The sequence below is a fragment of the Spodoptera frugiperda genome, chromosome 4 (genome assembly GCF_023101765.2).
Source record: "Spodoptera frugiperda isolate SF20-4 chromosome 4, AGI-APGP_CSIRO_Sfru_2.0, whole genome shotgun sequence".
In the NCBI taxonomy this organism is placed as follows: domain Eukaryota; kingdom Metazoa; phylum Arthropoda; class Insecta; order Lepidoptera; family Noctuidae; genus Spodoptera; species Spodoptera frugiperda.
Genome location: NC_064215.1, coordinates 8,866,698 through 8,880,234, shown reverse-complemented (window position 1 = coordinate 8,880,234; position 13,537 = coordinate 8,866,698). Strand labels below are relative to the sequence as shown.

At 37.1% G+C, this 13,537-nt stretch overlaps 2 protein-coding genes across 8 annotated transcripts in view; one reads left to right on the top strand and one right to left on the bottom strand.

The window, feature by feature from the left end:
• Nucleotides 1-13,537, top strand: part of LOC118272419 (adenosine 3'-phospho 5'-phosphosulfate transporter 2) — a 146,006-nt gene that overhangs the window by 2,848 nt on the left and 129,621 nt on the right. The window contains exons 2-6 of one of the 2 annotated variants that reach the window (XM_050707965.1): nt 424-794; nt 1,283-1,509; nt 2,614-2,840; nt 4,391-4,572; nt 5,618-5,818. In XM_050707965.1, coding sequence (XP_050563922.1) covers nt 496-794; nt 1,283-1,509; nt 2,614-2,840; nt 4,391-4,572; nt 5,618-5,795 — 1,113 coding nt within the window. In that variant the 5' untranslated portion in view covers nt 424-495 and the 3' untranslated portion in view covers nt 5,796-5,818. Of the gene's footprint in view, nt 1-423; nt 795-1,282; nt 1,510-2,613; nt 2,841-4,390; nt 4,573-5,617; nt 7,270-13,537 lie in introns of those variants that run through there. The other variant, XM_050707964.1, reaches the window with a different exon arrangement.
• LOC118272417 (tyrosine-protein kinase Src64B) overlaps nt 7,257-13,537 on the bottom strand; it is a 61,698-nt gene continuing 55,417 nt past the window's right edge. For 3 of the 6 annotated variants that reach the window (XM_050707959.1, XM_050707960.1, XM_050707958.1), the window contains 5 exons: nt 11,970-12,107; nt 11,202-11,412; nt 10,451-10,722; nt 9,754-9,941; nt 7,257-9,424 (listed from right to left, as the gene is read on the bottom strand). In XM_050707959.1, coding sequence (XP_050563916.1) covers nt 8,690-9,424; nt 9,754-9,941; nt 10,451-10,722; nt 11,202-11,412; nt 11,970-12,107 — 1,544 coding nt within the window. In that variant the 3' untranslated portion in view covers nt 7,257-8,689. The remainder of the gene's footprint in view (nt 9,425-9,753; nt 9,942-10,450; nt 10,723-11,201; nt 11,413-11,969; nt 12,108-13,537) is intronic. The other 3 variants (XM_050707962.1, XM_050707963.1, XM_050707961.1) reach the window with 1 other exon arrangement.

Here is a 13,537-nt window from a genome sequence, read left to right as displayed (position 1 = left end):
GTCAACTACTTATAAGTCAATATTTTTGTTTACGTTTTAACTGACAATTGATCAAATTGTTGCTACTAGAGGTATGCAAACAACACTTGCTTATATTCATTGTTTTGTGCAGATATCATTTTTATGTACCTACTTAATTAGATTGTATTCTCCTTGTATGAATATGAACTAAATTTTATACATTAGTATGACTACATATAAGAAAATTTTCATATCATCTTTAATTAAAAATAACAAATTAAAACATGTTAATTACACTTTTATGGGCCTATTTCATAATGCTTGAATAAGTTGCTAATACATACTTGAACATATTTTTACATGTGTTATATCAGTCTATAAAGTAAAAAAAAAATATTTAGGCATTGTGAAATGGACTCTTTAGTCTTATCAAACTTAAAGTTCAATTTTATCTATTCGCAGAAAACATCTTCTAAACCTTTAGAAAAATATGAAGCAGAACCAGTAACAGAATCGCAAACAGACACAGCAACGATGAATCAACCGAAGGATGCAATTATTCGCATAGATGTGCCAGGCACAACGAAACATGCAGAGAGAACAGAGCAGGCAGACATCAACATACTATGCCTTGACCTAAACCCATTCAGTTTCATAATTCAATTCATGTTCTGTCTAGTCTCCGTATTCATATTTTACTTAGCATATGGATATTTTCTTGAATTATTATTTACAAATTCTGAAGTAAGCTTATACATAACTCTAGTTCAATTTTTGATAACAACCGCATTGAGTTACATTGAATCGTTGATAAGGAGTCGTATAAAACGGAAGTAAGTACTGTGGCATTATATTGAAAAGTGAATAAACGTTTTATTGCATCATAGTTGACTGGTAATAAGCATGATAACCTTGTATGAATGATCAGATTCAGATTGCAGATTCGAATCAATTGACTTTTGGTCTAATTAGAAATCCATAAAAAAAATACATAAGTATATCTGTCTCATTGGCGAGTGATCGCAATTGCGACAAGGGGTCTCGGGTTTAATTCCCGGGTCAGGCAAATTTTACTGGGTATTTTTTGTTTTACGAAAATTTCATAGTCACAAAGTCTGGAGTGTGCCCAGTATATGACAATAGGCTCACTCCCTATTACATAAGGCTTACAACACAGATGGGGATAAGTGGGTGTACATTGTATGGCAGCGGCATTACTGCCGTACTGTATGTATACCTCTGCCAACCCTTCGGGGATAAAAGGCGTGATGTTGCGTAAACTATGTCTTTCAACTGACTAATAATTTGTATCATATTTCAGGGTACCACTGAGAACATATGCTCTACTAGCAGGACTGACCCTCGGTACCATGGCGTTTTCAAACCTTGCTCTGAGCTACCTAAACTATCCGACGCAGCTGATCTTCAAGAGCTGCAAACTAATACCTGTGATGATTGGCAGTATTATTATATTGGGCAAACGGTACGGGTTTCTGGACTATGTGTCTGCTGTGGTCATGTGTATTGGCCTCACTATGTTCACTTTAGGTAAGGAATATTTTGTATTAACTGCTTCTTCCATTTAGACATTGTACCATAAGAAAATTAATGTGTGAGTAAGATGTGCTATGAAGTTGATCCGACGCAAAGTAGGTGTACGAGGAAGAAGCTCGAGTATGCGATGTATCTATTAAGGAAGCCATCCATAGCCATCATAATATGATTGGTGAAAACCAAACGTATCCATAGCAATGTAGCATAGTACAGTGGGAAAGCACCCTTAGTTGGATGTAGTATGGGCGGAAAAATTACTCTCAATTTTAACCCTTTAACCGCCGCAGTTGTATATAAGCAACTATAAAATAATAAGTTGCTTATATACAACTACGACGGTTAAAGGGTAATGTAACAATCTAAATATGTTAACTACGTGAGTTATGTAAATGAAACATCAACCTATGATAAACGTCTAAAACGTTTCTAGTTTCTTTTAAAATGCAAATTCATTGTTCAGTTTAATTTTTCTACAATTCTAGGTAATCTATAAGTCTATATTTACTAAAGTGTCACTCGCATGTTTTCTTCGAAGAAAACGTCCTGTACCCTTAGTACGAGTTTGCTTTACGCTGAACAAAAACAAAACAAGAGCGCGTTCGGCGCTCTGATTGGCCGGCTCGAATAAACCAACCAATTAGAGCGCCGAACGCGCTCTTGTTAAACGTAAAGCAAACTCGTACTAAGGGCACTGTTTACCCATAGTTACTTATAATAATTAAAGCAATTTCAAAATTCTTTTTTAAAACGGTTTACCTTTACTTTTACTTTGGCTTCCATTGTCAGTCAGTATTCAAGCAATACGAAAGTTCATTTTTATGTTATAAGCTTACCCACGTAACTATTTGATGCGGTAGCAGCGCGACAATCGACGCGACGAGTGTCGCGGAATGCTGCTCATGAATATGAGCCTCTAGCATGGCTTGAATCTAGTCGAGTTCCTCGTCAAACAGTTACGTGAACAAGCCGATAACATAATAAATAATTTAGTATGTCTCACAAAATATATTTTAGGGGCCGAGGGTCCGAGAGTGGATTAAACGGAAAGTTGTAATAAAAAAAACTAAAATTCTAATTGTAAATCCATATTGATTACAGCGGACTCCCAAACATCACCGAAGTTCAACTTTATAGGTGTAATAGTGATATCACTAGCGTTGTTATGTGACGCTATCATCGGCAACGTACAAGAAAAGGCGATGAAACAACATCACGCTTCTAACAACGAAGTCGTGTTCTATTCCTACGCTATCGGCTCCATATACTTGCTGTTTATAACTGTGCCTACTGGGATCATGTCGGCGGGCATTGAGTATTGTGCACGGGTAAGGTTTATCTATTTATAATTACGATTAAAGTGTGGGTGAGCCATGCTTCGGCATGAATAGGTACCGTACACCACGGCCTTATAACATAATTTACTAGTTATGTTCTTGTATTACCCGGGAATCGAACCCGAGGCCTCTTGGCAGTTAACAGTAGGTAGTATAGTAGTAGTATGAGTTTGCTTTACGTTTACAGTAATCGATAATGGGAGCGCGCTCGTCGCTCTGATTGGCTGGTTTATTAGAACCGGTAAAAGTAAACTCGTACTAAGGGAACTGTTCTAACAACGCGAGTAAACCGGGTTTAGTAGTTAGTACCTACATATTTAAGACGACAAGAAACGTTTAAATAGCGCCTATTTCTTAAGGAGAAAGTCTAAGAAATATGGGAATGTTATCTCACTAAAACAACCCCAGTCTGATCCGGACCTGCGGACTACGTATTGGGCTTACCGGGGATCAGCTCAAAAAGCAGGAGAAGGAACGGGGTGGTTTTTAGTCAGTAAGAGTCTGACACTCCCTCTCGCCTCGCCTATGGCAGGAGAAGTCCTTGGATGATTTTATCCCTCAAAAAAAGGGTCTACCATCATCAGCAACTTTGCCGAGTCCCCAATAGATGAGCCCCGAAGCCTCTATTGCTCAATGCCTTATAGCAGTTACGCACTTACGGTACTTAACTAGGCTAGCGTACCTAGCATAATAATAATTATGTAGTTGCTATGCCAATAATGAAAACAAGTACATAAGTTTTAATTAATTTCAACCGCGTAACTATTTGTAAATGCCGATAACAATTTTATATTACCTTATTAATAAAAAGTTTTGTAGCACCATGAAAAATATACGTTACCTACCAAAGTTGTTTGTTCTGTGTTCTGCAATATTATGTCTTAACACATAATAAAATGTTTTATGAACCATTACCTACTCATTAGTATGCAGTGATAAGGCTTTTTACCGCTTGTCTGATAGATATTTATGTTTAGTTTAATACCCAGTTACTGAAAAGTATTTAATTGTAGTAGGACACAAAATTAATAGATTATTATTGCAATCAAATCAAAAAAAATTAGACCAGGAAGGCACTTTTGAACGTCAAAGCAAAACTTAAGTAGTTGTTTCACATCAAATAAATATGCAACATCACGCTTTTTATCCCCGAAAGGGAAAGCAGAGGTGCATATAACGGCACGTAATGCCGCTATACAATGTACCTACACCCATATTCCACCGTTTATGTTATAAGTTCCATGTAATAGGGGTGGGCCTATTGTCATATCAATTCCAGACACCGTGCTACTATTGAGTAATTTTCTTAAAACCGGAAAAATCCCAGTAATACTTAGTCACGATCCGGGAATCGAACCCAAATTGTCGGCATGGGTGTGACTCAGCAGGCAAAGATCGTCGGCATAGTCCAGGTCTTCTAATGTCCGGCGGTCGCACTTCCAACCACTCGACCAACGAGGCAGTCTTAGTAGTTATTTCACATCAAGTAAATATGCAAAAAATACTATAAAAATGCCTAAGAAACAATTTTATAATTTCAGGATCCATTAACAACGTACTGGGATATATTCTTCCTGAGTTTGACTGGGTACTTGGGACTACAAGCAGTATTAACACTGGTCCGAATCTGTGGCGCCACCATCGCTGTGACGGTGACCACCTTCAGGAAAGTGCTCTCCATCATCATATCGTTCCTGGTGTTCAGCAAGCCTTTTGTGTTCCAGTGAGTATTGTTATTTCAGCTTAGTTTAGATAAGAGCCTACCACATATAAAATGTCAAGTCATTTAATCACGGATTAAACTCAAAGGTGTACATATATTCAATGTTCTGCAATTCTGGACTCTTATGTCCGAATACTCAAACGTTACTCAATTTTAAGACGCTCTCAAAACTAGTCCTGTCCCTGATCAAAGAATTATATGACAGAGATAGCACGTTATTTAAGTCGAACTTAAAATTGAGTAGCATTTCAGTATTCGGACGTTAGCTAGTTATGTTTTAAGTTCCAATCCCAAGTAATGCGAAGTAAACCTTAGTCTTATATTGGACACTATTCCAAACTACCTATGTATTTCTAATGAAATAATCATACTTTACTTATTACTATACTTTACCTGGCCCGGGGATTGAACTCGAAAGACAGTCGCACTTGGACCACTCGATCAATAATGCAATTTTCAATAGATTTCTAGATCTATTCTAGATATATAGGGTCTGGGTGTCATGTGTATGTGAACTTGTACGTTGTAAACGAACCCACGACAGTAGAAAATCCGAGTGTGGGGCAATGTTATGTAAAAACAAACATAAATAGGCATGTTTCCTACTAGTCAAATTCAATAGTTTTTTTCGAAACGTCGAAAACGATATTTTCTATGAACTTTGTATGAAATATTTTTATTATGGCGTCATAAGTTTTTGACCTCAAATAGCAGACTTATTTCTAGAAATTTAGCTAGAAAAAATCGAAAATTAAGTAGTTCAAAAAATTTATGAATGAGAGTGATTATTTTTGAACATTTTATTGTATTGAAAAGTTGAAATAATTTATTTTTCACCCAGTCATCATCTCTATTGTTCCCTCACAGTTGAAATGAATAACCAAACTTAATCCAAAATCTCTGGATTGATTGAAATTTTAACAGAAAACCATAGAATTAATTATTTTAATCCATAAATTTTGGATTGAGACCGGTTAAAATTCCGGCCATAATAGTAACTATTTTGATCATAACTCCATACTAAAAATACTTTTCTTCCTTCCAGATACGTATGGTCGGGAATGCTAGTAATACTAGCGATATACCTAAACCATTATAGTAAGAAGAATCCAAACTACGTTCCTAGCGTCGTGGTGCGATGCTGGCAGTATATGAACGGGCTCTACCAGTCTGAGTACCGGTATCTAAGGATTAAGAGCAAAATGTATGCTGACACCGTTTAATTATATGTGATCTTTTTATAATATCGTGAGACATACTAAATTAACTAGGAATCACGGTTTACTCACGTAAATTAATGGAGAAAAGCTCTATTAGTTATGAGTTCCAGAGGGATTCTTCATTATGAGCAGCGTGCGCAGACGCGGCGACGTCGCGCTGCCTACTGTATGTGATCTTTAGTTTTATTAGGTTTTAAGTAGATGAATGGGATGAGTTTGCTTTCACGGGATTTCGTTCAAAAACTGATTGCTTATATAATATTCTTTTAGTATTATTTTGACACAAGTTACTCAGATTATCACAGAAATTGCATTGTATTATAACTTTCATAAGACATTCCAAATAATTATTATGTTTTTCGGCTTACTCACGTAACTGTTTGACGAGGAACTCGACTAGTTTCAAGCCATTGCAGAGTGGAGTAGTTTAGTCAAACAGTAACGTGCGTGAGTAAACCGAAAATCATGATTTTAATTTAGAAATGACATTGCCAGCAAAATTATTAAGAAATATTAGTTTGTTCAAGTGTAAAAAGTTAAATAATGGTTTTCAAAATACTCTCCCAAGTTGATATAATAATTGTGTAAATGAAATTCCTTTTCCTCAATGTTAGATATGGATATTGATATTAAATAAAATGTTTTTTAAAATGTACTTTTTACGAGTTAGCACAATTTTATGTAAATAAATATTATTACATATTTAGATAATACTAAGACAATATGTAAAACATATTGAGATCGCTCCATTAGTAGAAAAAAGTAATTTAAGCGATTTTAGCTAATTTAATTATGTACTAGGTGTATATTATGTCATAGCCTTTTACTAAGCCGTTTTAATTTTAATATATTATGTATTTATTATTCGTTTAACCCCTTGTATATAAGACAACAATAGAAAATACATTGTGTCTAGCATCGATCCACGTTTCGGCATACGACGGGTGAAATTCCGCATAGCTTAGAAACGACTGGATCTATTTTGCAATCATGCGTGTTGATAAGTTTTGCTTCGTTATCCAAATGCTATGCTTTTTTAGCAATCGGGTCATTTTTATTTAATGTCCCATCATCATCCCCGTTGTAGGCAGTCGAATTTCAGAAAATGCCAAATTCTATATTATAGCTTTTTTCTAGTATAGTTTAGGTATATTATCTCGTGACAATACAATCGATTACCCAGTGATTTTTAATTTTGAGATTATACATATCATGTTGGTGTGAATATGAGTTTTGATCCAATAATTTTTCGTATGCGAGTATCCTGAGGGGCTTGGCAATAATTGAAAATACATGTTTATTTGTTAGTAGACTTGATAATGTGATGATACCAGCTTTTATTTATATTATAATTAAAAATGTACGACATTTATTTTAATTTATAGAATTATGTGAATCAACGGATGCATTTGACATGAATCGCATTGTAAATGTAGGTGGAAGTATGTAAATGAAATAAAATAATTTATATCAATGACATTTATTTTCATTGTATGTACAAAATCTTACAAATCTAAACGTTTTCATACAAAAGTGTCCAAATTTAACGTGTTTGAATATTTGGAATGTTATTTAAGACACTATTTTTCATTGGCTTTTTACATTTTACATGTTCTAAGACGAAACGATTAAGTGGTTAAAGCATTTTAATACTTTTAGGCGAAGAAAATAATAAAATTTGAGGTTAAATTTTGTAATTACAATAATAAACAACGGATCGATGATCAGTCGATTAGAATCCAATTATATTAACAATTAATATGATATAATACATGCGTCAAAAATGGGGGATAATTGGTCAAATTAATTAATTAATATTATACAGGTCACAAGGTCTAACTACGCTATAAATTAAATACGCTTCTCTCTACATCTATCATTCGCTCTTAATGTACAATTATCTCTTTGGTATATGGTCCTATAGCTAGCATTAATTGTCTTTTTACATGAGGATAGTTGGCCCCTTTGCAAGTGTTGTACGGGATCATTGAGCACAGTTTTATCACAATTTTGTACCAACTGGTAGTTTGGTGGATAGAAACACAGGAGCGACTTCAAAATCGATTTTACTTTTACGACAAGAGTTATTATGTGTAACTTATTAGAGTTCTTATTCGGTTGTCCTGTGTTTCCATCTACCCAGTCTTACCCAGTAGTAAATTTTGATTCAGGGAGCTAATGACAACTAAAGGTTTCTACAATAACTTCCTCTAACATTTACATGATAATTGCAAAGGAGCCTTGAAGTACTTTAGTTCGGTTTTCTGTCATTACAACGGCAAATATTTTGTACGCAAATAAGACATAATTTCGATTGTGCGTGAACTTTAACAATAACATGGAGTAACAAAGCACGAGTGAAGCGTAGGACGTTGAGATCTTATTCGTACTCCAGTGTCGGGCCTTAAGGTGATAAAAAAATATCACATATCATTTTAGAATATGAAAATATTGTGTTTTCAACCTTATTGCTTATGCCGTAGTGAACAATTCAATTTGTACAAAATGCAAAACAACACTACCAGTGCTTATAAGCTACATAAATAATAGAAAGTGAAACTTGATCAATACTATAAATACTTAAGTTATTTTAGTGGACTTAAACGTACGTCAGTTTCTGTGTTTTCGTATTGACTTAGGCTAAGTATTTCGATATCAATTTTGATTTACAAAACAGAAGAGAAAAGCCGTCGACCAATAAAAAAGAAGCTCACACGTTCCTGTATTGTTTTAGTTCAATAATGATTTGAGTATAAAAATACTAAAAGTGGACTTATAGGTGTGTGTGGTCGGTCCCGGCGGGACGGCCACAGACAGTATAACTCCGACATTTGCTAAGAGGACCCTACACATGTCTCTCACGCGGCACATACAAACTATTTCACTATATCACAGCACTAGTCTTGCACTTCTCTGTACGGTATCTCACTGGTCACTGTGAATGATTCGAAATAGTGGTTTAGGAATTCGAAGGTGGGCCGTTTCTCGGGGATAGCGTCCCAGCATTGTAGCATCAGTCTATAGATATCGTCGGGGAGGTAGTGGCCGACGGGTTTGGGCATTCTGTAGCCTCGCTCCACTTGCTCGATCACATCCTTGCCGTGTAGACCGGGGTAAGGTATCTGGCCATATGTGAATAGTTCCATCAGTAGTATTCCGTACGACCAGACGTCGCTCTTGATGGAGAATCTTCCATAGATAATGGCCTCTGGAGCCGTCCACTTCACTGGGAACCGGGATCCTTGCTTGGGACAGTATTCATTGTCTTCGATCACCCTCGCGAGTCCAAAGTCACATATTTTGGCTACGTTATTTTCACCTATTAACACGTTTCTAGCGGCTAAGTCTCTGTGTATCAACATTTTGGATTCTAAGTACTCCATGCCGGACGCGACTTGCGCGGCGACATACACGAGGTCCTCAAACTGGAGGAACTTGCCCTCACCGTTTCTGAGGAACTCTAGGAGGGAACCTTTGCTCATGTATTCTTGCACTATGTAGACTGGCTCTTGGGTTGAACAAACTGCGTACAGCGCCACCAACCGCTTGTGTCGGAACTTCTTCATGATGGCTGCCTCTTGTAGGAAGGCTTGTGTCGACATCGTGCCTTCTCTTAGTGTTTTCACAGCAACCTGTAATAATCATATTGCAAGAATTATTATTAGAATTAAACTTATAAATGCCCAAAGTGGTGCATTCAACACTTTTCTATGACAAAAAAAATAAGTTCACACTTAAACTACAACGTAATTAATAGTCATCATTAATATGATTTCAATAAGTAACTGGCATAAATTTTACACCGATCATGCCTCTCAGGATTTATTTAAAGAGCTTTAGTCTATACTGTGATCTATAAGAGACCAGAAAGTCCAAAACCTTGATGTTTTGTGGTATCACCTCAATCAAATTCTTAAACAAATTTCCCTTCAACAAAAACAATAATCAGAATAAGACCCACCTCAATATTATTACGCCACTTTCCATAATAGACTTCACCGAAGTTGCCCTGTCCCAGTTTCCTGATGAGTTGTATCTCGGACCGAGGTATCTCCCATTTGTCCCGTAACTCAGGCCCGAGATCCCACATTTGGGGCTCAGGTTTCGGACATGGCCGCGCAAGCACGTGGCACAAACCTAACGCGTTCTCTGAAAACATAAGTATCTTTTATTTAGATTAACGTTTTTTAATGGTTAGTGTGGAATATGAAGTATGTTATTTGTTACTAGGTCTTTTTGGTACTGGAAACCAAAACTTGGTTTATATTAGTGTTAGTGGTGGACAAACAGTACTCTTAGTATGAGTTTGCTTTACGTTTAGTAATCGAACGAGAGCGCGTTCGGCGCTCTGATTGGTTGGTTTATTCGATCCGGCCATTCACAGCGCCGAACGCGCTCTGGTTTCGATTACTTTAAACGTAAAGCAATCTTGTACTGAGGTTTTACAGACTGTAGGTTACAGTGTTGGATCTCATTATGGCATCTCCTCTTTGTACTTGCTTATTAGTTGTGACCATGAACGATAGTCCAAAAACAAAAGCGTGTAGTTTGCAATTAATTGAGTTTTTATCAGAAAGTTAGGTAACAGTTTTCTCAACTGGGTAGGTAATGCTATGTTTTTTGGAGTTTAAAATAAAATAAGATAAATCCGAACTCACTCGTATAAGACATGACAAGCGCAGGCAGACTCGGGAACGTTTGATTGGTGGCGATGTAGAACCCTCCGTTATCCAAAGGCTTGATCTTGTAGTGTTTGACATGGTACCCTCTGCCCTCCTCCCAGTCCTTGACACTGAGGCTGAAGCCGTGAGGGTTGTGTTCTGCTGGCCTCACGAGGAAGGTCCCTCGAGGGTTGGTCTCAGCAAGGAGGAGTTTGTCGGCCTCTTTGCGGGACACGTGAGGAAAGAACCAGCTGCAACATGACGTCGGCCTTTAGCGGAAAGTCGCCGATTAATAACACATAGGGGAGGGTTGTGACCCATCACCGGTTTGTTGTTTTTTTTTGCTTTGTTATGAAGCTGTAATGTGTTAGTTTGTACAAATGATGAAGGTAAATCGAGGTTGTTAAAGATAGTATTAGTTACTTTGAAGATTATATTAATGAGTTGTAGTAAACTAGTCTAATTCACTAATTAGACAAGTTTAGTTAGTCTCTGTATGAAAAGGATGAATGAAGTGTTAAATCAATTCGGTAGTAGATTGTTTATTTACGAGTAAATTAGTAGTTAATGAGTCAAAAATTACTGGCAAGGGTTAAAATAGCATTATTGTTAAGACTTTTACATCAGGGCACATTAGTTGTAGAAGGTTAGGAACCTATAGCACTAGACAATGAAAGCATATACAAAAACGACAGTTTAACAGAACGCTTAGCATCATGGCAGCAGAATCATTGAACACAACACTTACTCTTCGCATTCAACGGAACTTTCTTCAGCGACGAAGTTGACAGGCACGAGTCCTTCTCTCCTCGTGGTGAGGTGCAGGACTCTCCACCAATCAGGCTCTGCGTCGCTCAGGACTTCCATGCGGTCGCCCTTGCGGAATGAGATGTCTGAGTCCGCCCGTGCTGTGTACGCGCATAGCGCTTTCACTACGCGCCGACCGCCGTTTGTTATACCTGGAATTTTTGGTGAATGATTAGAGATATTCGAATTTTCACGTGGTAGAGTAATGCTTTGGTACGAATGTGTTGGCTTGACCAAAGTGATACTTCGACTTAACAGAAAACTGATATGAAGCAATATTTGAACTGTGTGAGGTTTCCTCTACCATCTCCCAAAACTGCTGGCTCAAAAGACCAGTATAACTCTTTTGGTGTTACGGATGTCCATGGGCGGCACCGATTGCTTACCATCAGGTGAACGTCTGCTCATTTACCAGACTATCGCATAAAGAATCACTCTCAAAAATATTATAGCTGTCACTTTCTCACCACACTAATAGAAAACATCATAGACATCGCGGTATTACATTTTTACCCGACTGCTGCAGAAGGAGGGGTTCCCCATTCTAAATATTAAGACTTAGTGAGGGCGTATACGGCTGGCTTTCTAGAAAGGGTCCCGACTGCTTCAATTTTACGATGACTTTCTTGTTTTAGGGTTTTTTAATTTTCATATTATAAAGAAACGCAGTCGGGTTTTTTAGTTTTTTAAATTACCTTTTTTTACTTACATTTCCCAGGGTTGCGTGTACGCACGATGTCCGCAGGAGGTCGCGACAGCACTCGTGTGTTGGGTTCTCCTGTGTAGCGCGTCTCCAGCGACGACGGGCACGCCGTGAACCCCGCCTCGTTCTTATACGCCGGATATACTGAAACAGACATCCGCCTACATTAATCATTTTGTATTTTAAAAATGGCGGCGTGACACGTGATGACATCTTTCCGCTATTGAGGCAGTAGCTGCTGAACCAAATAAGTGTTAAAAAGATCTTCCGAGATGCATATAGCTTAAAAAATCTGACGACAGGTTTCACCAAGAATATGTTAGCACCTTTAGTGGGGTGTGGAGGACAAATGGCAGTCTGGAGGAGAGAATACTTGCTCTTAATGTGGAGACGTGGTACTAGTCAAGACTCAACCCTGATCCTGACTCCGACTGGTGAAAATGCCAAAAAGAACTATGGTAACTTGCCTCGTCGGAAAGGAACTTTCGCTAGAACTAAAACAAGTTACGCAAAAGGATAATTTTAGACGGCACAAGGGCCAGTTTCTACGCGGTTACTTAATAATTTAAAGTGTACTCAACGCAAGGAGTTTTCATGAAGGAGTATTTATTTAATACGGTCGGTACTTTGCGCTACTTTTACTTTAAATATTGACTAACCATTGAAATGTTCCTTTTCTTTACGTTCCTCCCTTTACTTTTACGAGTCACACACCGTAGACAGGTTTTATGTGTTGCTTTTGCACTTGAAATGCGAGATCCCCTATCTCAAAGGAACTTTTCACACGAGCGGAATCTGACGAAGGTTTGGTTAAGTAAAAATTTTGGGTAACATCTGAATAATGTTCTTACTTCTTAACAATTGAATTGACCAAGACATGTTACTTAACCGTTAGGACAAGATTCTGTTCCAATCACCCTTGGCCTTTTAAAGCAGCTGTAATTAAAAACATCGAATCTGTAATTGCTGTTTGATTCATATGCCCATTGAGGTGCAATTAATATTGTTTCCAAACAATGCATGTGACCTCAAACCGACTTCTAAGTAGAATAGTAACGAATGTACGCGAATTGCGTCTAATGGGTGGGTTTTTAACATCGTGCGAAAAAATCTCGAACCATTGTTCTTTTTCAAGGAAACTGCTTTGCTATAAATATAAAGTCTTGTGAGCTTGGTTTCGTCCTTTATGAAAAATGCCCATTTTTTACTTATTTCGCGATTACTTTTGATGTGTAATTAAAAAGTTATGCAACGAAACCATTTGTGTGGATGTAGATTTGGTTATTCATATATCAAATGGTGTAAGATATGATATAATATAGACTAAATAACTATGACTAAAATATTTACAATCTAATGGTTAATTTGATTGGAACATTGTAGTTGTAGCTATTGAAATATTTAGTAGCGAGCGTAACTTTATTTACTAGACTGTACTGACTGTATACACAATATTACCCTATTTGTTGTCGCCAACTAAAAGGGTTTTTGGGTCTTAAATAAATTATACAGGGAGCACAAAATTACAGAGACATCACGGGACTTTAATCGAGTTGTTTCTCAAGATCGATTTT